We start from the raw sequence: 22,395 nt of genomic DNA on the forward strand, positions 1-22,395 counted from the left end.
ATGTAAATGTATCTAAAATTATTACTTCTAGTAAGAAGAAGGCTTCTGGTTTTCCCAGTTTTTAAGTGGCACGGCTGAGTTGCTGAATGGTTGCAGAAAACAGACAGAAATAGGTTTTGCTTCATACTTTATTTTTCAAAATAGGAAGAGAGAGGTCAGTTGGCTCATGAAACTTGATGTTTTAAGCACATATCCCATTACAGTGCAATCTGATGTGAAATGTAATTGTCAATATATCTGTATCTCTTCCCAGTAGTCTTATAGAAAATCTTAAAATGAGCTGTTAGAACATTAGATTCTGTTCATACAATATCATTACTGTCTGTGTGGACAACAGATTGCAGAAGTTTTCTAGCAGTTACTTTCTCCACAGTGCTACAAACTGCACATTAAATATCTCACATGCGTGCATCAGAAGCAGAGAACCCCCGAGCTTTTACCTCTGCCTTGCAGTAGACTCCACGAAAATCAACACAGATCTATCTTTTATCATAGGGTGTCCTCCTATGAAATCCCACATGCCCCGTCTAATGTAACTGTCTGTTGTTAAAATATTAAAATAAAATATTAATCTGTTCTAAATGACTTTTTTCATCACGGTTTATGCCCACCGTTGTGTTGTAACATCCTGATTAGTAAAAAATTAAAGATCAACGTGAATGCGGAACAGCAGTAAAACCGTAACAGTCCCGATACAGACCAGGCTGCGTGGTGACGTATGTTTACGTGTTGACGTATGCCTACGCGATGAGAGAGAGCGAGCAGCTTCCGCGGTGCGGCGTCGGTGTCTCCGGTGTGTGTGATAGGTCCGGTTTTTCTCTTTTGTGGTACATGTGCTTCCTTTTAAATGACTGTTAATCGGACTTTGTTGTGGCAAACAATAATCCGTATGTCGTGAAAAAGCATCAGAATTGGTCGCTTTGTTTGGACGCGTAAATACAGTTGAACCTTGTCCGCCTTGTTAGCGTTTTAGCCTGTTAGCAACTTTGTGAATGAGGTGGTTAGCTAGCCGGCTATCACAACCTTATCTTTAAGTCACTTACTTTTTAATTAACATATCGGTCTCGCTAAAGAATTCCTATATTTCATCTGTATGTTGAAAAGGTGTCCCGGATAACAGGAACGGGCCCCGGACAGGTGAAGTTCATCGCTGGCCGGTAAACAACACACACGGCGGCGGTGCCGGCGCGAGCTAATCTTCCTGTTCGCGCTCCAGACTGGGCTCGGTAGCGCGTGCTTGACCCTGGCCGGGGTTAGGTAGGGTTAAGGCCACTCACCTCCACCTGGTCGCGGTGCAGGACCGCGTCCACACAGCCCCCACCCAAAACAAAGCGCATCAGGATGAGCTACAAGCCAATAGCACCCGCACCCACCGGCTCCAACCACACACCCCCAGGTAAAGCTAAAATCCAACTTTTACACTGTTGGTTTTCACTTTGACGACTTTTATATGTTTTATTGGCGCCATACTGTGTGCCTACGTAGTGCTAGGTTCATTCTATCACTTCATATAGGCGGATGGCCTTGTGCCAAGGCTTTCGGCCACTCCGTTCACACTTGCGGAATTTCCCTACTGTAGGAAGCCCTTTGCTATCCCCTGTTACCAGGTACTTGACAGTCTTTTGTAATCAGATTTCACTGCTCGTCTTCTCTCTCTTGTCTCAGGATCCTGTGGGTCTTCTCCATCTCTGCCCTCATCTTCTAACTTCAGACCAGCTTTCAGTGACTTTGGCCCACCGTCAATGGGTTTCGTGCAGGTGGGTTAAAGTTTTTTGCTTAAATCAGGCACAGAAGGGTTTCCTGTAGAGTAAAATGATCTTTTCTACCTTTCTGCCAGAGGGAGGAGACTTAGGCTTTCAGTTGAAATCTAGATTCTCTTTTCCACTTTTCACCCTTTAAGCAGTTTGTTCTTAAGATTGTCCCTTAATCTGAACATCTGCTTTGTGCCAATATTATTCCATTGAACCATAGTAGTGTGCATATTGCTTGGATTATTAACCTGGTTTTTAAGGAACCTCTTGTAAATTGAAATGGATGCTTAAAATAGTTTTGCTAGATTTATTGAGTATCAGTAATGTAAAACTTAATGGAATCATTTTGTACAATTTGAAATATCACCACTTGAAATTTTATTACAAAAATTGTAACATAGTTTATGTAAAGTCATAATGCTTATTGGATACAAGTTTGCATTAAGACTTTCCCAAGTCTAAATTTTTTTTAATTTCCTATTTTGTAGGGCTTTTTATTTAGACAGTCCATGGCCATGGCAGGATATCTCTAGCCCTATTTACACCTGTTATCAAACATGTCATGTGATCTGATCCAAAGTGATGAGTGAAACGCGTACCTATTCACACCTGACCTTTACATCTGCCTCTAATGCAGCTCAGCTGACCACTTGTGTTCAGGTTTTATGTCAAAGACTGTCCGTGTATATTATGTCAGTGATGAGTCCATGAGTTTTCTTTGCACTGAGTCCTTAGCCCAAGTTAAAATAAGGTATCTGCACCGAAGAACGATGCAGCCACAAACCTCGCTCTTAATCACTGGCTTTTTGGTCCGAAGACTAGCTAGCAGTTGTAAACTGTGTCCCTAGAATGTTGTTCCTCTTTCCTTATTGTCTGACCTGCATCACAATGTGAATTAGCATGTTCACTCCAAATGCAGTGTGGCCATTAGGGATGGTATGTTCGCATCAGCACACCAGCATAAAAGTTCACAACGTCATTTCCCTGATTAAACGAATGTGCATCAGATGCAGTCTATAAAATATATATATATGAATATGAGTCTTCAAAAATACATAGGCAGCATGACGTGAATGCAGAGGTGTCTGCCTCCCACTACCCCTAGGATGTGGCTCTGAACTTTTGAACTCTCTCCCCCCCCCCCACACACTGCTGGCTAACAGCACTGCTTATTCTAAGGCAATAACTGATGCCATGACCTGAAGATATCCAGCCTTACAGTGTTATAGAAAATAAGGGCTTTCAATACCTCCTCCACATGTCTCAGCCAATGTATCACACACCAAATTGGAAGCTTTTCACCAAGAAATAAATCCGTTCTGTACGACAAAGTGGGATGAGGGAGAGCTGAGTCATTGAGCAATGGCCAAAGAATTTCAATGAGTTCCTGGTTGAGTGCCATTTGCTACTGTCTCGTATGTCACGGTCACGGCCTGCTACATTTGTGACAACTGGATTTATACAAGCCAGAGTGTTGTTAGATTCACATAGGGAATAATCTATCAACTTTACTGCATGACGTGGAATGTCAAGGAGAAGAACCCAGTGTTGGTCACATGTAACACAAAAGCCATGACACTGGCTGGAGTTGCTGCAGAGATGGACTGTCGTGGGATGTATTGCACGCGCACTAAATCTGGTCTCACAAAAGTCCCTGAAGGTGGACAGGGTGTCGGGGCCAGAAACTGGTAACCTTTTTTCCTCACAGAAGCCCAAAAGCATGTGAAATGCAGGTCCAGTTACACCTGCCAAATCACAAGCTAGTCCATGTTTTCATGAGTCAGAACAGCTCCCTTGACGTGTTGAAGCGTTTTTGGGTGCAGCAACCTGCTGTGTTGAACGCCCTGCTGTCAGGGCAGAGGGTGGAAACAGCCACCCTGATCCAAGAGGTCATCAAAGTGGTGTCTCCTCTGACAGTGACAACCACACCCCTTTGTGAGGGAGTGGGGACCCACCCTCTAAATGATTTCCCAAATTTACTGCAGAGGCATCTACGGCCAGATGAAGGCAATTTTTACAGTTAAAATCAGTTATGATGTTTACTGTGATGTAGTACAAGAGAGAAACACATGTGAAGTAAAATGGAATTTTCTGTGGTTAATATGGTTTACTGCCTATTTAAGAAGCACCAAAGAGAGAAAATCAAATTATCTGTACCCGACTGAATTGCATAGAATTGTCTTTTGCATTGTATCGAATGGCACTGCATCACAATAGTGGCGATTCGTATTGTTTTAGTAGTTTCTTCATGTGTATCTTTAACGTTTCGGATTGATGGATCCAATCCCTCAAACCGCATTGCCATCACTGAGATGCATGTGATCCTGTTCACATGAGCTTGGCTCCAACCACTTACCTGATCACTTGAGATACATGTTAACATGAGGTATAAACATGTTCTATATCTCCTAATAATTAGTCCAATCTAAAACTGTGTAGTTGATTTATTCTGTGTAAAACATTATTTGCATAAGGTGGGGGTGGAAAAAATTTTCAGTTTTGTGATGTAGCAATCTTATTTTTTCCAGGTTGTACATTTGCTAAATGATCCTGGAGAGTAAGCATGCATACTTTCCCTGACTCTAAATAGAGGACAATGTGTGGATCTAGCGTGGGGTGAGTTTGTGGAAATGTCCGTGACTGTGTCCATGTGTTTGTGCACAGCCAGTGAAGGTGTCACAAGGATCTACGTACAGCGAGCTGCTGTCAGTCATTGAGGAGATGAGCCGTGAAATCCGTCCCACCTATGCCGGCAGTAAAAGTGCTATGGAGAGACTCAAGAGAGGTATCCTGTCCACATCAACACAGATAAGGATACTGTAGAAATTGCAGCATATGTGTAATAAACCGCTGTAGTGTGTTCACTACTACATGTAAAAACCTTTTATCCCTCTTTGGCCATTGATGAATCAGGTAGATTGTAACTTAAAGGCTCCGGTTCCCAGATCTATATTAGTCCAGCCCTAGGCTTCACTTGACCTATATTAATCCAGCCATAAGCTTCAGTTGACCTATATATTTCTAATGTGTCTTCTCCAACACCCCCTCCCCTCCCCCTCCAGGAATTATCCATGCCCGAGCTCTTGTGAGGGAGTGTCTAGCTGAAACTGAGCGAAGTGCTCGCACATAACATACACCTTCCTGCATGTCTTCACTTCACACACATCTTCATTTATTTCTGCATTAATTCACAAAACACACCCATCTTTGTTAAACATGCAGCCAAGCCTATGACCCCTCCCCTTATTAATTAGTGCTTATACCTGTTAGCACAACCGTTTTGTAATCTCAACTTTTGCAGTTCTGTATTTAAATACAAAAACAATAAAAATGTCAGGTTTTGCAGTTAAATATCTTCTATCCCTTCGTCTGTTATTTGTGTGTTTGCGCACAATCAAAGGATTATGGGTCCAGGTATTTTACTTTATTTGCTTGTTACAACAAAGGCTTATTACAGTGACAGACCACATCGTGAGGCATGTTGACAAACACCTATTTAACCAGTAGTGGTGTGCTTTTGTGTCCCAATGTATACAAACTGAGAATTATCAACAAGAAGACAAACTACGAAAGAGTGTAATGACCCACACTGAATGAACTTTTTACTTACTGTTTTACTCAACAGATGGTCACTCGTTGCATAAGCATGTACATGTAAAATTGTTGTTTCGATAGGAACATCACCTTGGCAATACATATTTGCCCTGTCTCTCTCTCACACACACAGGCCTGTCTGTGACCAAGTGTGTGAACATTTCAATATGAAATTGTGGGTGTCACAGTTCATTAACTGACCAACCCTCTCAAACAATGTGCACAAACATACATAGAATGACTATACTTGACATTAAGGACAATAATAAGCAAAATATATGTGTAAATATATAGATTTTTAAAAAAAAAGCATCCAATACAACAGGCATTATCCAAGAGTGGCACAGGTGGGAAAGGGGTGGGGGGGCTGATGGCAACCTACTTTTATCATGTCTGTCAGGAGGCTGGGCCTCATGCCCACTGTCAACAGAATCATGGCGTTTGGGCAGTGACTTCTGGACATCAGCTCCACCCATCTCTGCGTGATGACTGGGGTTAAATCAATCTGATGACGTCTACCAGGTTACAACTCTCAGATCCTCCATCTTGCTCCAGGTCCCCTTGGGGAGTGTTGTGTTGATTGTCTGGCACCATCTTGCTCCGTTATGGTACTGACCGCCGGAGGAGTGCCACTCCACATTAAACTGTGCCCTCTCAAACTTGAATTTGTTAGGAGAGCCTTGTAATCCTGATGATAATTTCTGAGCATATTTCAGACATATAATATTGTGCATGTGATAATTCTAAGCATAATAGTTCTCAGGGGGGGAGGGGTTGTTGGAGCAGAGATAATAGGACAGTGTGTGTGTTGGGTTTGCTGGAATGGTGAAGGGGAGGGAAAACATGCTCCAATCTGAAGGAATTTCTCCTCGTGAACGACAAGAAATGGAGGTCCTTTTTGGTTTCAGCTCTGAAAGTGAGCAAGAACCACGGGCCATGTAACTAACCCATCCTTTTTGCTAAAGTTACATTAAAAAATTATTCATTTAAAATTCTATTAATACAGTCTGGAAATATTAATTAAAAAATAACAGTTCTTTTGTTTTGCTATGTGTGAGTCTGGTGAGCGCCAACTTTACTTGCCATGTGCTTGTATTTTTACAAAGGTTTAAAAATGGGGCCCTGCCTCGCTGTGTGAGGAGCGGGACTCACCATGCCAGCTGGGGTTGCGGTGCCACTGGGGTGGGTGAAGAGGTTCCTGTAACGCCCCTTCTCCTCTTTCTCCTTCATCCGGATCCGTTCCTCCATCGCCCGGATCTCCTTGGCCACGGCGGGTCCCAGCGAGGGATCCAGCTGGAGCACCTTGGTAAAGTCCGTCCTGGCCTCCTTCTCGTTCCACACGGCTGCGTGAGCCTTCCCACGCTTGAAGTACGCCTTCACGTTATCTGGACCAAGGACAAAACGGAACACAGTCCACGAAGTCCACAACCTTGTCAGTGAACAGATTTAAAACTTCTAATGTCTGCATTAAATAATGTAAAATCTGCAGTGTTCGCTTGTGTCACTAGCTGGCCTCTTCCACTACTGGGGGCGAGTTCTTTGTGTGTCTATTTGTGTTCTTGGCATACAAACACAAGACACAGTCATTCGGCAGTGTTCCCCCCGGCTGGCTGATGCCCTGGTTTACCTTCGTACTTGTTGATGAGAGAGGAGCAGTGCTCCAGCACCTCGTAGTACTGGCCCAGCATCAGTTTACACTGGCAGAAGTTCAACAGAAGCGGTGTGATCATCTGATCCAGTTTAATCCACGCCACATCACCAGGCTGCTCCTGTACACACAGCATATATTGGAGAAATAAAAATGTGACATTATTTGAACCCTATATTATGAAACACTTCATTATCCTGTTAGGAAATTTTTAATAATTAAACTTTAATCATGCATGGTGAAAGTCTGCTATAGCATCCCCCTTTAAAGCAATAGTGTAAAATCTTTTTAAAGAAGGGAATGGCTACTATTGCATATATGGTATTTTAGCAGAGGGACATAAATATTTGACACTATGTGCGGAAATTGAATCCACAATCTTATTGGCACAATATTATTGGCACAACTCTGAACCATTTCAGTGCTCCCTGCCCTCCCACAGGTCTGACCTTCATCTGCAGGTTCTTCAGACAAGCGATGGCATTGTAGTATTTCTCTGAGGCTGCCTGGATTTCGCCCTTCTTGAAAAGTGTGTTGCCCTCCTCGTGGATGTGAGGCACGGCCTCCAGTTTCTCCTCATCCGTCATGGCCCAGGTCTCTAGGGCGAAGGAGCCTGGAGGCAAGACCTGGGGAAGCACATGCAGTCGAGAGCCTGAACTAAGCAGACTTTAACCCAGGGTAGTCCAACCCCGCTCCCGGAAAACAAGACTCCAGCATGGTTTGCCGATTTTCCTACTTAAAACATTGATGAGTTGAAACCCACTGGTGTGTCCTGAGTAGAGGAATCACCAAAACTGTGCTGGACTTTATCCTGCCAGAGCCCCATTGATCTCAGCAAATCCGTCAACACGCTTTAGTGACTCACAGTTACTGGTCATTTCCATTTGGTTCTTATTTTGCTTTTAATGCACAGACACCGCTATGAAATCAGAACTCTCGTTTGGAAGGGCTGTCCTCAGTCCTTTAGTTAAAGTCATTGAATGGGGACATGTCAAGGCTCAGGGATTGGACATGCTGAAACTACCAGCAATCAGTTGGTTTACTTTAGTAGTCTTACTCAATCAAAGCCATGAAGCAATGGCATCTGTTTATGACACTGATTCACCAAACCCTGATTGAGATGTTGAATCAGTTCTTCTCCAGTTAAGGATAGCTTATTAACTTCTGATCAGTCTGTACCAAACTTTGTAGCAATCTGTATAGAAGTTAACTAATTATTCCTTAATAACTCTCTCTCTCTCTCTCTCTCTCTCTCTCTCTCTCCCACCCAAACTGATTCATGATCCCAAACCTCCCAGTGAGCAAACACCATCCTTCCTTCTTCCCCTTACCTCCAAGAGCTCAATGGTGAAAACCAGAGGCTGTGGGTTGGCCTGCAGATGGTCCAAGTCTGCATGGCCCAGTGAGTGGTGGCTATGGACCTGGGCGATTCCACAGCAGTGCCTCTGGCCCTCCAGGGGGTCTTTCCCAACACTGATGTTGCGTAGGGACTGGGACACCAGTGGGTACAGGGCTGTGTGCTGGTGGAGCATGTGCACCGACAGTCAAAGCAGGAAAACAGAGCCAATAAAAAACAGCCTTTAAATGTGTGCATTTTTAACCTGTTAACAGCCTGGACTACATTTCCCAGATGGGTTTTATTAAGTTTATCTGTTACTATATTCTAAATTATATTTGCTCCACCATATAATGACAATGATAACAGAAGATTTCATGTTTTTGAAGGAACCACTACAACTGGGTTAGAAACAATGGTTACCGCACCTTCACATCACAGGTGAATTCTGCCATCTCCCCTACTCTCATGGTAGTGACCACTCGCTCCCACACTGGAAGTTTGAACTTCTTTCCAAGAATCAGCTCCATGGGTTTACTCCTCTCCCCCATGGTCCTGGAGTCATCCAGCAACGTGCCATCACACAGGCTGGTGCGGTAATGAAACCTGACCTAAAAGGAAATACAGGAGGAGGCACAACGTTCTTCAGTATCAACTGTTTTCATTCACGTGTGCGCACACTGATAAAAAAAAAATAGTTCAAAGTAACATTTTGTTTGACTTGATAAGTGTTCGATCTTGTGTTATATCATAACAGCTGTCCGAGCAGACATGCTGTGTTACTGTGAAATAACAATCAAGGATTAAATATTAAAGCTTTGATGCCACTTGCCTAAAACCTAAAGCCACTAACCCATGCTGTAATCCATAATATCACTCCATTACTAACCCATGATATAATCCATAATCTTGCTTCATTTTGTGGATTAATTGCTCTTGTTGAGCATATTAATTCTTAGGAAGAGCACAAGGTTCAGACAGAGCATGTAAATGGAAGAGTGTAGTCAAAGTCTGCACCTGGACAAAGTGCACTGCCCAGCACCACCATCACAGTTCATCCACCTGAACCATTCAACTTTGCCAAACCCCAACAATGGGAAAGAATGACTCAGAGATCTGAAAGTTTCCAACTGGCCAGTAACCTTCATTCATGCTCACAGGAAAACCAGGTCGACACTTTAATCTACTGCATGAATGGATGCAGTCAATGATGTGTTGCTAGGGCAGCAATTATCTTCTGACGACCGGAAACCGTACTCCTAGGTGAAAGAGTCACTTGATAGCTTTTGCATACGGAAAAAGAACGTGAGATACAAGAGAGCAAGATTTAATCTACAAAACACTAGGTCGATGAGTCCATGGACAACAGCCCTTTACGCGCTCACCAAAATCGGCAACTATGGGGAGCCACTGAGACAGACTTGTTGGGCTGCCGGAGCGAACACAACTCTACAGGGGTTCACACTAGAAAACGGCATCAACATTGCACGTGAATGGGAAATCATTAAATAGCAGCAGACTGTCCTAAGAGGTGAAATAAAAAATGGAGCTGAAATTGATGCTCTGTGTGTGTCAGACAGAAGCAAAAATCTATGAAACAAAGCTGTTTTAGCAATGGTATAATGGCCATATACAATTATTTCTTTGTCTCTATTATATGCAGACATTATTATTATGGCACACACCAGCAGCTCTGGTTCATAGGAACAATGGACACAGATGACACCTGGAGTTCTTTGGGTATAATAAAGTTAGGTTTAAAATCGATACCGGTGCCGATGTCATGGATTCCCAAGTACGTATTCAGCAACACACAAAAGATTGTATCAAGAAACCTACATAGAGCACTGTTAGGGCAACGAGCCTTCAAAAAATTAAACCTGGTATGCAGGCTAGACTGTGTTGGCAAGGGAGTACTCAAAAGAAAAGATCCAAAGCTGTGTCAGGACCTGGGAACCGTACAGCAGCCAACCGTTTTTCAATACTGTTCTTTGGTATTGCAACTCCAAAACTCAGTGGTGTGTCACATGGATGATATTCTCCTTCCAGGTGAGTCATGAGCTCAGCAAGATGAGAGGCTACACACAGTTCTGGCCAGAAAGTAGGCATCACATTTATAAGCTGGGGATGAGGTCAAGTTCTTGGGCCATATTGTTCTAGCCAAAGGGGCAAGACCTGATCCAAGACAAGACAAAGGTTGCCCAAGACATGAACCACCCAATATCAGGGAGGTGCAGAGTTTCTTGTGGGTGGTGAACCAGCCAGGCAAGTTTATTCCATGTCTCACAGAGTAAGACAAGCCATTGATGCTCTCCAAAAGAAACCTTTAGCACCAGGGCAAAGCCCAGCAGGAAACCTTCAGTCAGCTCAAACAAACTGCCAGGGCTTCCACCTGGAATACAGAGGTTGCATCTGAGACTGATGAGGTACTGTTAGACTAGTACACACACCTGGCAAAGCACTACTATCTGCAGATGCTGTCACACTTACCAGTTTCACAAAACATTAGTGAGCTCAGTCATGGCACAGACAGAATGGAGGACACCAACAGCTATAGCTGCAGCCCAAAGCCTAGGCCGCATATCGCGGCTGCTATGTGATAGAAGTCTGTTCCAAAGTGAAGGAGCCTTCGTATACAGCCTAGAAATGCAGCCTACGTTTGGAGCGATTTTGTAGATGCAACTGATGCATCCTTCCAGGCCCTCGGTTACCCACAGTTCTCTGCGCACGTGTGATGCAAAGGAAATAGCACGACAAAAATGGCAGAAAAGTTTCTGGAGTGGAGTTTGTTTTAAAATATAAAATTTTTCATGTACCTGAACTCATCTGCATTACAAGGCTAAAACGAATGATTAATTAAAGCATTTGCCCATATATCATCATATTATAATCAGAAGTATATATTTGTATAGCTAATTGTATGTAGGCTATCATACTGAATAAGATTACTGGCTAGCTACCACAGCAAATGCAAGCCAAGCTAGTTAGCACACATTTTACTTAGTGTGATTTTATTTTTAATCTTAGCAAATAATTTAGGTTGAAGTTTGAGTATTTAAGAGGATGAAAACTGAAAGCAGACCTGTCTGGTGATGTCACCATGCAGCCTTGTTAGACCGTCCCATTTGTATGGACAATAGAGTGCCAAGGAGCTTGTATGGACAATAGGGCACAGCTGGAAGAGAACAGCACCTGAGCAAAAGTGATGTGACTCTGCCTGCAAGACTAGCCTGGCTGTAATTACCCTGACAGGAGTAGGGAGGCAATACTGGACTGAGACAGCCACCTTCAGAGTTGACGATGGGCTCCTGTTAAAGGGTTCAGGGTAGTTATTCCTTCAGCTCTGCGGAACATAGCATTATAAAAATGAGAGACAAGACATCTGGAACAGCGAGCCAGAGAGACAGTATGATGGCCAGGCCCAAGTGAGCAGCTACAAGAGCTTGTTCAGCAACTGGGAATGTACCAAAGAAAGAGAAAACCCTGTTGAGTCCAGTGCATTTCCTGCTAGGCCATGGCAAAAGTGTACATGTTTGTACTCAAAGGGAGGTGCTATCTGCTTGTATTAGACCATCTTTCTTAATTTGTGGAGATGGCTAAACTTGCTCCTACCAAATCTGAGGATGTAGCTGTGCACCTCAAGTACAAGTTCCCAAGACACGCAATTCCAGAGATTCTAATATCTGGTAATGTCCACAATTTTCCAGCCAACAGTTTTCAGATTTTGCAAAAGACTACAGTGCCCAGCATATTACTAATAGCCCAATATTTTCTCAGAGTAATGGAAAGACAGAACATCATGTCCAGATGTGAAACAGTTTCTCAGTACTGCCAAAGATTCTTATCTGGCACATCTGGCCCATCTGGCCCAAAGGATCTTCGGCCAACGGTTACAGCCCAGCCCAACTACTGGCGGACCAGCAGTGGCACACAACACTGCTCCAGCATCTTTCAATTCTGGTCTCTCTGTTTACGACTCTTTCTAACTACACTACTGTGGATGACAGAGAGAACTAGAGAAGGTGGAAGGAGGCTGGGTGAGAAACCTTCACCAGCGTGCGCCAGTACATAAAGCCAGACGGCCAACACCGTGCTGTTGACAAATTCCCCACTCCCCCAAGAGTTCTCAGCAGGAACAGACAACACCTTGTCCCACATCTGGGACGGGAAAAAGACTTTGGAGCAAGCAGACAAGGACGTCCTAGTTTCACCAATGCTTCTTCAAACCCCAGTGCAGTCTGACCCAATTGTGAAGGCGCACCCCCCCCCCCCTCCCCTCCCCTCCCCTCCCCTCCCCTCCCCTCCCCAGCTCAGACTGGGTCGAACAAAGCCCAAGCGACTGGACTTAAGTAAATGTTTTTAAGACAACTATTAATATGTATTATTGTCAAAATTTGAATGATTTTCTAGCAAAATGCAGTGTGCTGGTATTAGGTGCAGGTTCGTTTTTGTCATCAAAGAAGGGAAGATGTGGAGTAACGGTTCTGTTATTTTTTAAATACAGTTTAATTTACAAAAGATACAGGGAATCTTTAAAGTAAGCCCCACACGCAGTCGGTGGTATTTATATTTGTGAAAAGCGGAGCATAACTCATCACAGAAAATGTATTAGCTAGGATAACCCAGCTAGCACACTAGCAGCAAAGCTAGATGTTTACACGATTATTTTGCCTGGAAGACCAGCCAGCCGAGATTTTACCAGTATAATGTTTCTTATTCATCTGAAACATTTTGAGCTTGTCTTAAATGAAGAAAGCAAATGTCTATTTTAGCGCCTTCTTTGTCCAGCATCTCATGATTACTATCTGGCTGCTAACGTACCGAGGCCAACTAACTAGCATCAGTAGCGTTAGCTAGCCTAGCACTGCTAGCTACGGAACAAAGGTTTCTGAGATACAGATCGATACAAAATCTAACAAATAATTTGCTTACCTTTGTGCCATCGAGAAACGACGAAAGTTCACCCTTTCCAGCAGAGATCACTCTTTTCTGAACACCATCCGCACTAAGCTTGAGAGCAATTTCCTCCATTCTTGCTCTTTCTAGTAGATGTACTATCACGTTTTGACCACACGAGGCGCCACATTCCACAATGGAACTTCGGTAAATCTCGGGAATGATCGGACAGTCTATGGTTGTGCTCCATTCGGAAGATCTATATTTCTCATTATTTCTTCTTCTTCTTCTTCTTCTTCTTCTTCTTCTTCTTATTATTATTATTATTATTAAATCAACATACTATTAATTAATGTTATCAACAAACAACAATGCTTTCATGGCATGACAGACATTTTTGCATGTGACTTTAGCTAGCTGGAGTTGCACCAGTTTATGAACCTGATTAAGTCATAGATAAAACCTGCTCCACAGTTCTGGGCTGCTTTCATTTGTTATGATTCCTAAAATGCAGAAGATATCTGAACGCACAATACACTACACGCAATAAAATGCTCTTATCATGGCCCTTCTACTGCCAGTGTTTGTCTATGGAGATTGCATGGTTATATGCTTGATTTTATACACCTGTTGCTAACAGGCATTGGTAAACTGGATCAACCAGATGGGTTTGAACTCTATAATTACCTTATGCAACAAAACTAAGTTTTTTTTTGTCCTACAAACTCAAATCTGTAGACATTCTAGTACTTTATTCACTGAATTTGACTCTATATGACTCTATTTCTATCAGGCATGGCTTTTATGTTACAGAGCAATACAATTGTATAATAAGTATATTTTACTTATTTATAAGTAATAAGAAATACTTTCCTCATTCTGAGGGAAATTTGTGTATCACAGCAGCACTGTCCAGCACAGAACAAACACAACAATAAAATAAAATATAATTAGATAAAATGACATAAAATAAAAATAACAAATGGGGTTATGTACAGGTATGTAAAGCAATGTAATACAAGCATAAAACAGACTAAAATGAGTGCTCTTACATGTGCTCTGTGCAATAGAGAAAAAAACATTGTTATTGTTCTGCACTGTACATGACAATATGAGAGCTGTGTAGTGCAATACTTATGTCTGCAATCTGCAGGCATTGTTATATCACATTATACATGATAATAAGAACTGTACAGAGCAAGTCATAAATGAGGAGGAGTGAGGAAGATGAGAAATAGTCATAGTTCTTATGCACTGTGCAGTGATTCTGTATGAAGGGAAACAGAAAGAAACAGCATACGGCCTCGGTGCGATTCTAGCCCCATGAAGCATCAGCAAGAGGAACGGCTGCATAGTTTAGTAGCTGCCGGCAAAAACGACCTTCTGTGCCTCTTATGAATCATCCAGGCTGGTCAAGCTACAGGTGCTCTTCATCTTATCAAACCTGTGGTGGAGGGGATGGAGGTGTCGTTCAGAATTCTGACCAGCTTGTTAAAAAGCCTCTTCTCCTCTCCATACTCCTTTTCCACGGTATGGGAACCCTGCCAAGTCTCAGGCTTAGATTGAAGGACTCCACAGAGATGTTCTGCACACCTCCTGAGTCTCTCACTCCAACAGGGCCTGCTGCTTTGCGCTTATCTTTTACCTGCACTTTTCATCTGCACTTTCCCCTGCACATATGTGGAGGAGGGGCCCGGTCACATGTGATGGCTGGTGTGGATGATGAGGGGAGTGGGGAGTTGTACAGTGACTCCAGACTTTAAAAAGTCTGTTATTACTCTTAAAATATATATAAATATACATCTAAAATGTACAGGTATTTGATCTTAATCTATATTTGACCTCACACACATCCCACTTCAGTGTAGAGATAATTGGTGGTACATTCTGTAGTAGACTGTAATACTGAATTTTAGTTTAACCATACATATACTCCAGAATGTTGTTGTAATGCATGTATATGTGATATCAGTATCTATTGTTTTAAAGAAATGTGAATTATATTCATTTTCCCACATTCAAGTTATTAATAAATTATAGCCTGTAATAATAATAATAATACTAATAATAATGTTTATTTATATAGCACTTTTTCAAACAAAGTTTCACAAAGTGCTTTACAAGTTCAGAAAAACAAAAATTACAGCAAGAGTTTAAATTAAAAGAAATTAAATCATTGATAAAGTAAACGTGATTAAAACTGAAACATAGAATATAAACAGTAAAATAATAACAAAATATAACAAGTAATGGAATAAAATTGACAAGACCTTAATTGAAGGCCAACCTGAACAAGTATGTCTTAACCTCCCTTTCAAATGAACCGAGATTATCCAGAGCCCTCATTCCAGAGATTTCCAGAGATTAGGACCTTAGTGAGAAAAGACCGCCCTTCCTGTTTTATGGTGAGTTGCCTATATGCAGACTATTTTAGAGACCTGGGGCCTCGACCAAAACATCATAATGGTGTATATGTGTAACCTTTGTGTTACGCATTGAGCAACCAACATATTTAATTTTGTTTAAAGAACATTATGTTTGGAACTGAAGTAAGATATACTACTGTACGTACATTTGGATAGGCACTTTCACAAAGGGAAAATTTATTGTTTTTCCCTTCCTTTTTGCATGTAAATAGACTTATATGTTCAACTGTTAAATAGGTCAAAGATATTATGAATTGATACCCTCACAGTTCGCAGTTCTCTGATATAGCTTGCGGGTAACTTCAACTCTCTGTAGCTGTGCAGGCTACTTCTGATCCAGGTTAATTCAGTTATGAAACTTGTTCCACTGTTTCGGGCTGCTCATGCCAATCACACAGCATGCCACCCGATTTCCTGCGTTACCATGGAGCAGGCTTCCCGCATCTCCTCCCAGACCCAAATCATCTTCACGCTCATGAATCACCACGGCGCGACCAAGCACTGACCACCCACCAAAAAGCGTGGCATCAGAGTCTACGGACTGACGAATTTTCCCATTTCGTGGGACAAAGTTCCCAAAGTCTCCAGGATGGTGAGGGTGGTTGATGCCTGAGGGGTTAAAATGCCCACCGGTGGAGGTGCAACCTTCACTTAGGTCACCATACTGGTGAATGTGTATAGCTCTGGACTGAGAATCTGATGTTGGGAGGCCATGCAACCTAAAGGTTACCCTTAGCTCTCCTTCTGGGCCAGTTTGTTTAAAAAGAACCTGGCCATATACTTTAGGCATGCCTGGAGCCAACTGAGTGTTGGGATTCATCCTGCATGTAGCATATAGTGTCCCGATGAATGGTACTATCTCTGGTGGGAGTGCTGTCCTCAGAGGGAATTCCTCACTTGAGGTCAGTGTGCAGATCGTAAAACTGAGTAAGGCCACCAGTAGAACAGCACATCTCAAGGGATTCATATCTTGTAATTCCTAAAGGATAGAAATAATTTGAACAAAAGCATATACACACTATAATGGATCCACACCAAAGAACAAAAATTCTCGTATTGTGGCCTGTACCACAGTGTTTTGTAGTTGCTTTTAACCAAACTTCTACACAACATTCTGCCAATTATAAAGCAATGGATCATGAGGGAATTATTGTTTTTGTATTGGCTCGTGTAATGGCTCTTTTTAAAAATATTTGATTGTAATGTTTCCTCTTTTATCAAGACTGACAATATTATTCTTCTGCGTCAAAAAAACTTTTAAGGCAAGCAAGTTACGTTTTCAAGTTATAAAGTTGGTAAAAGTTGGTAAAACGTGATAAAAGTGTCTATTGCAGAGGGACAGATGACAGTCTGTTAACAAGTTGACAATTTGTTGACTCTGAAATAGATCACATGCGTGTTATTATCCATTTTACTGTACTTCGAACAAAGCGAGGTGTATCATTTAATGTAAAAGCACGGAGGTTTTGCCTCTAATTTCAACAGATCGCCTAACTTAAAAAAAAGCACGAAAATGTACATGACAGTCAAAGATCGTACCTATAACGGGCTTCTCTGTCCTGTTTGTTTCTGCTTTTTGATCCTCTTGACCAGTGTGACGAGATATTTGTGGCCAAAATAAAAAGCCCTCCCTACCTCCCTCCCTTCATGCTTTTATAAGAAAAGGGGGGTAAACGAACGTACAAAATAACAGCAAACAGAAAAATGAAAGTTTAACCAACCCAGGTTATTTGTCTGGTGGCTTTTCTGCGGATCGGATTACGACCCATCCCCTACCTCGCCATCAGTGCTCCGGAACCAATGTATTCGTCAGTAGTTCATTTCTCCTGGCAGTAAAACGTGTAAAACTACGAAAATATGACTCGTTTTGGATTAAGGATTTGAACAACTAGGACGTTTAAACTTCTATTTTATCATATTTTTCATGTCTCGGATATTTTGATCTGGCGAATCGGAAGGCTACATTCAGTGACGTCATTTTATTATTTGCATAATTCAGTATCTGACTCGAGATTAATAATGTCGGGAGAAATAAAGCGTAGCGACATTCTTGAAAGACATAAGTGATTTATTCAAATGTTATATTTCTAAGATTTACATCTGTTGCATATATATGTATATATATATATAAAAAAAACACACACAAAATAATTTGTGTACTTACCCTCATGCAATCGCATACTCGGTTCTCACCGTATATATACAGGCGGCGCAGCTACATAGGACTGCGCATGCCTGAAAACTTGTAATCTAAGCTACAAACTGAGAACTGAGATTCTCCCGCGTGCTTAGGGGAAAGTCCCCGGACGCTGCGCAGAGATGCCGCGCTTGAAACGCAGCCCATGCGCCCGTCGTCGCGCGACACTGCCGAGACGTCATTGCGACCGAGCAGCGCGCCACGGGCCATGTTTGTCCTCGCGATAGACATGCAGGTGTTGTACTTGTGCACTCCAACTTAACGGGGCTCAATCTCAGGATGCGCACTTTTTTTTGGTCGAACGCACTCAAGAACTGAAGACAGCGAAAAGCTTCTCAGTGTGTTTCCACGGAATACCACGCCACGATGCAATTACCGAGATGCTTAGCCGTGACGAGCAGCAGTTGGCTTATGATCACACCTATTTCTTTACGCGAGGCGGACCGCCTAAGGACTCTAAGCACGCCCAAAGCGTCCCAGTGTTCTCCGCCCATTCGCTAGCCGTGTCATCCCCGCAGGCTGCCGGAAAAAGGCAAAACGCGGCATTTTATGGGTTGATCTTGCGCACGCGCATATGCGCGAGTTTTGTTTGAGGGAGTTCTCGTAGCCAGAGAGGACTGGACTGAATTTGCCCGGAAAGAGTAGGCTAACCTACAAACAGCTTGCGAGTCCGCCTTGCAAATGCGCATTTCGCGGCGCCGCGTTTAACGCTGCATCACGTTTCTAAATATCGTGTACGGCTTCTTGATGCACTACGATTACGATGTTAGGGCATTATCCGAACGTGGAAAAATCGCAGCTCGTCAGCTACGTGGAGGATTATCTGGAGTGTGTTGAATCGCTTCCGCTGGACATTCAGAGGAATGTTTCGTTGTTACGGGAAATCGACACAAAGTATCAAGGTACGTGACGATTTGGATGAAACGCGTCCTGTCCACGCGCCCCTGCTATGCTTGGGCTCGTGTAGTTGACTACATCGCAGTCACAACTACACCCTGGGCTGATCACACCGGCTCCTTTCTGCGTGGGTTCAGTGAGATTCTGTGAATAAGTTAAAATCCGCCTTTCGTCGACGCACTGCCGTAGTCTGTGGATGACGCCTGTTGTGTTTGAGTTTCTTGAGCACGCTCCTTTTCGCGTGAAACTGAATAAGCTTTCATTCTGTGCTCTCAGCCTCGATCAGCCATTTTGACTTGAGTACCCTGTCTCCGCTCTTCTCTGCGAGAGTTCTACTGAGCTGTACCAACGTGGCTACAGCGGTTTCATTTCTAAAATTACCACGTTAGAAAGTGTCTCTCTTTATTTGGGAACCTAGCAGGCGTTTGCACGGAACTAAATGTTTCTAGGGTGGGTGTATGGTGGAGGCATCTCGAGCGCGCTGTATCATATGGTCTAGGACTTCGTATTTAGACGTCACTCCCACTGGTGTTCCTCGCGCCGTAGTCAGCTCGCAGACGGAGACTCCCCACCAGATCAGTCATGCAACGCGATGGGGGGATATCGATCAGATACTTTTAGACGTTCCGAATGGGGTTCTGTATTGACCATTTCCATGCAATGGATTCTGGTAGCACGACAGAGGTAATCGAATTTCGTGTGCAGACAACCAGGAAACATTGAAAATACACATGTTGAGAAACTTGTATCTCTCTCTCTATCTATCTGTCTATCTATCTATTTATCTCTGCCTCCTTCCTGCTTTTTCCCTGTAATTCAGAGATCTTAAAGGAGGTGGACGATGTATACGAGAGGTACAAAAAAGAGACGGACAGCTCGCTGAGGAAGCGTCTCCAGATGCAGCTTCAGCGTGCTCTGATTAGCAGTCAGGAGCTGGGTGACGAGAAGATCCACGTGGTCACGCAGATGATGGAGGTGGTGGAGAACCGATCGAGGCAAATGGAGGCCCACTCTCCCAGCTTCCTGGAGCCGAGCGACACCGAACGCCCCTCTGAGAAGGTGCGGCACGAAACGGGTAGCACGGCGGGCAGCTCGGCACCTGAGCGCTCCTCATCCCGGCGCCCGCGACGGCACCGGAACAGCGAGAGCCGGGACTCGAGCCACGGCGCCAACGGGGCGTTGGAGGACGTGTGCGAGGAGCAGGTCCAGCAGCCTCGTGAGAAGAAGTCGAAGTCGGCTAAGAAGAAGAAACGGTCCAAAGCCAAGCAGGAGCGGGAGGCGTCGCCCGTGGAGTTCACCATAGACCCCAACGAGCCCACCTACTGCCTGTGCGAGCAGGTGTCTTACGGCGAAATGATCGGCTGTGACAATGAGCAGTGCCCCATCGAATGGTTTCACTTCTCCTGTGTCGGACTCACCTACAAGCCCAAGGGCAAGTGGTACTGTCCAAAGTGCAGGGGAGACAATGAAAAGACCATGGACAAGAACACAGAGAGGCCCAAGAAGGACAGGAGATCCAGGTAGTGCCTCTGGCCAGCCGAGGTGTGTTGTGTGTGCATAGAACAGTAGAAACGTGCACATTTTAAAAACATTGGGACTGTGGGACTCACGAATCTTGTGAGCGTTCACCTCGTTCGCTCCACAGGCGCCGGCATTTCCACGTTGGTGCCTGTGGGCGTGGCTTCAGGGTCCTTCTCAGGAGCCTTGGGCTTTGTTGCGTTAGGCTTCCATCCTTGATTTTCAGAGCTTGTGTTTCCCCCACTGAGTTGTGATTAGAACCCCCTGCAGCTCATCGCAGCACGTAGACGGGTCTGGCTGAGGAAAAAAAAACATGGCAGGAGAGACGTCTCTTAATGGGGGGGGGGGATGCAAAATTTAGCTTGTGGAGCAAAACGATGTGAAAACTCACAAGATCTGCTGCGGTGTTTCACCAGGCTGTGTAAGACTTGGCTCTGTGTAGTCCGGAGGACCGGCTTTGAGGAGACGCTCTGTGACAGCGTGTCCCGCTGAGCTGACAGCGTGTCCCCCAGAGATCTCACCCCAGGTGCTGTTCTCTCTGATGCATCACAGTGGACAATGCCGACGACCTCATGAGCTCTCGGCAGGCTTTTGGGGGAAAGAAAACACTCCCCTTCAGATTACTGCCATGAGTGTTTGTAAAATGCTGAAAGAGAGATTTTTCAAACTTTTTATTTTTTCATTTGATTGTATGTTGTTGTGTTGCAAAAGAAGTTGAACAGAATGCACAGGGTTCAGTGATCATTCCACACGCTTTCTCTCCACCCACCTTTTATTTCGTATTTCATTTCACATGCTGACAAAAGTGTGGAAAATAGTTTTCCAGATGTCTTCCAGTGATGGAACAGTTCACCTTTTTTGTTAGTTTAATGTGTCTGCTGTACTTTTTTTGTTAGTTTCCTTTTTTTGTTTTTAAGTTTTGTGTATTTAAATAAACCTGTGCTAAACTCTCGGGTTATCCTTTTAATTGCCATGTATTTGCAGGTGGCATTATATGACTTACAGTGCAGAATCAGCAAATGACCTGATCCTTTGTTCACTACTCATATTCACCAAGTGTCAGACATGGTTGTCAAGGAAAGAAAAAGTTTCAAATTCGGCTTATTTTAGAAACGATACATATTCAATATGCTGACTAGGGTAAAGAAGCGTCTTACTTGCGGCACAATTTAGAGTTTTACAACACAGTATTACCATGTTATTTTATTCAAATTGCCTCATTTCCGTTCGTGCACAGGGTTGTGTTACAGTGCACAGAAGATAGTGACAATATAATGTGTGACCCTTTGATTCAGGTCAGAGCTCAGTTATAAAGATGCCTTTTGAAAATATTTTTGAGAGTTTATATCGCACTGCATTCAGACAAACCTGAGTTAATGCAATGAGTAGGTAAAGATTAGGACGCCTTAGTTAACGTCTGAATCGTAGGCGGAGTGAAATCAGTGTAATGAGTTTCTTGTCCAGGAGCGTTGGTTTGGCTCAGAGTACATGATCTTAGCGCGGTGATGGCTGTAAGATGCACTCTATCTCAACACACGACCTCCCTAGACATCGAAGACATTAAAGGGTGAAATTCTCATGCCAAAATAAAAGCTTGACCTGTTGGTAAAATCCAGCAGGTATTCTTCAGATATGCAGCTGATATAAACCCTTTGTTAAATTCCTACAAAGGGAATTGCACAGTATAAAATAAATCGCATAAAAAACATTTAAGCACCTTGCAAGTTCTTTAAAGGAATTATTTTATTAAAAATAATCTACACATTTCTTATCTTATTATAAATATACCATATATTTATAATATATATAGCTCATGTTCAAATCTTGCTTCATTAGTTTCACAGTGGGGCAACAAGACTAACATTGCTAACAAGTAATGAAAGCTTAATCCCACCATGAGGATCTTTCAAACTACATGCCTAAATCGTGAAACTGGTGTCATGAACCCTGCTGGGCAATTTCAAATTAAGTAATTTCAAATAGACTGGTTTATGTGGCTCCTGACACTGCAGTCAGACATTATGTTATCTGTTCATCCGTTGCACAGATAAAAGCGGTCATCTTGAAGCTGAGATCACTTAATCTGGCATCACTACATACAAAGATTAAATAGGAGCTGCATCTTGAAGGCA

At 43.2% G+C, this 22,395-nt stretch overlaps 4 protein-coding genes across 9 annotated transcripts; 2 read left to right on the plus strand and 2 right to left on the minus strand.

Moving 5' to 3' along the window:
• The first annotated feature begins 699 nt into the window (after positions 1-699).
• Positions 700-7,157, plus strand: cdk2ap2 (cyclin dependent kinase 2 associated protein 2). Of its 4 annotated transcripts, none has more exons than XM_026998866.3 (5): positions 700-793; positions 1,105-1,396; positions 1,666-1,757; positions 4,416-4,536; positions 4,814-5,102. In XM_026998866.3, the coding sequence occupies exons 2-5, from the start codon at positions 1,342-1,344 to the stop codon at positions 4,879-4,881; spliced, it is 336 nt and encodes a 111-aa protein (XP_026854667.1). In that variant the 5' UTR covers positions 700-793; positions 1,105-1,341; the 3' UTR covers positions 4,882-5,102. The 4 variants fall into 4 exon arrangements, with proteins under 4 accessions (XP_026854667.1, XP_026854669.1, XP_026854666.1 ...); XM_026998868.2 differs by lacking the exon at positions 4,814-5,102 and adding an exon at positions 6,452-7,157 and having other exon boundaries at positions 749-806; XM_026998865.3 differs by having other exon boundaries at positions 749-806.
• aip (aryl hydrocarbon receptor interacting protein) lies at positions 5,161-13,392 on the minus strand. The gene is made up of 7 exons (XM_026998864.3): positions 13,262-13,392; positions 8,758-8,940; positions 8,325-8,513; positions 7,443-7,619; positions 6,973-7,114; positions 6,498-6,730; positions 5,161-6,255 (listed from the first exon to the last, which is right to left on the minus strand). Exons 1-7 carry the CDS (start codon positions 13,358-13,360, stop codon positions 6,250-6,252), a joined length of 1,029 nt encoding a protein of 342 aa, XP_026854665.2. The 5' UTR covers positions 13,361-13,392; the 3' UTR covers positions 5,161-6,249.
• A 1,886-nt stretch (positions 13,393-15,278) lies between these two features.
• sod3b (superoxide dismutase 3, extracellular b) lies at positions 15,279-17,885 on the minus strand. Of its 2 annotated transcripts, none has more exons than XM_026998850.3 (2): positions 17,816-17,885; positions 15,279-16,630 (listed from the first exon to the last, which is right to left on the minus strand). In XM_026998850.3, exons 1-2 carry the CDS (start codon positions 17,819-17,821, stop codon positions 15,998-16,000), a joined length of 639 nt encoding a protein of 212 aa, XP_026854651.2. In that variant the 5' UTR covers positions 17,822-17,885; the 3' UTR covers positions 15,279-15,997. The 2 variants fall into 2 exon arrangements, with proteins under 2 accessions (XP_026854651.2, XP_026854652.2); XM_026998851.3 differs by lacking the exon at positions 17,816-17,885 and adding an exon at positions 17,191-17,579.
• A 17-nt stretch (positions 17,886-17,902) lies between these two features.
• Positions 17,903-21,214, plus strand: ing2 (inhibitor of growth family, member 2). Of its 2 annotated transcripts, none has more exons than XM_026998848.3 (2): positions 17,903-18,750; positions 19,566-21,214. In XM_026998848.3, exons 1-2 carry the CDS (start codon positions 18,612-18,614, stop codon positions 20,267-20,269), a joined length of 843 nt encoding a protein of 280 aa, XP_026854649.1. In that variant the 5' UTR covers positions 17,903-18,611; the 3' UTR covers positions 20,270-21,214. The 2 variants fall into 2 exon arrangements, with proteins under 2 accessions (XP_026854649.1, XP_026854650.1); XM_026998849.3 differs by lacking the exon at positions 17,903-18,750 and adding an exon at positions 18,757-19,429.
• Positions 21,215-22,395: the final 1,181 nt, after the last annotated feature.

Source organism: Electrophorus electricus, chromosome 12 (genome assembly GCF_041902795.1).
Source record: "Electrophorus electricus isolate QZ-2024a chromosome 12, ASM4190279v1, whole genome shotgun sequence".
NCBI lineage: Eukaryota > Metazoa > Chordata > Actinopteri > Gymnotiformes > Gymnotidae > Electrophorus > Electrophorus electricus.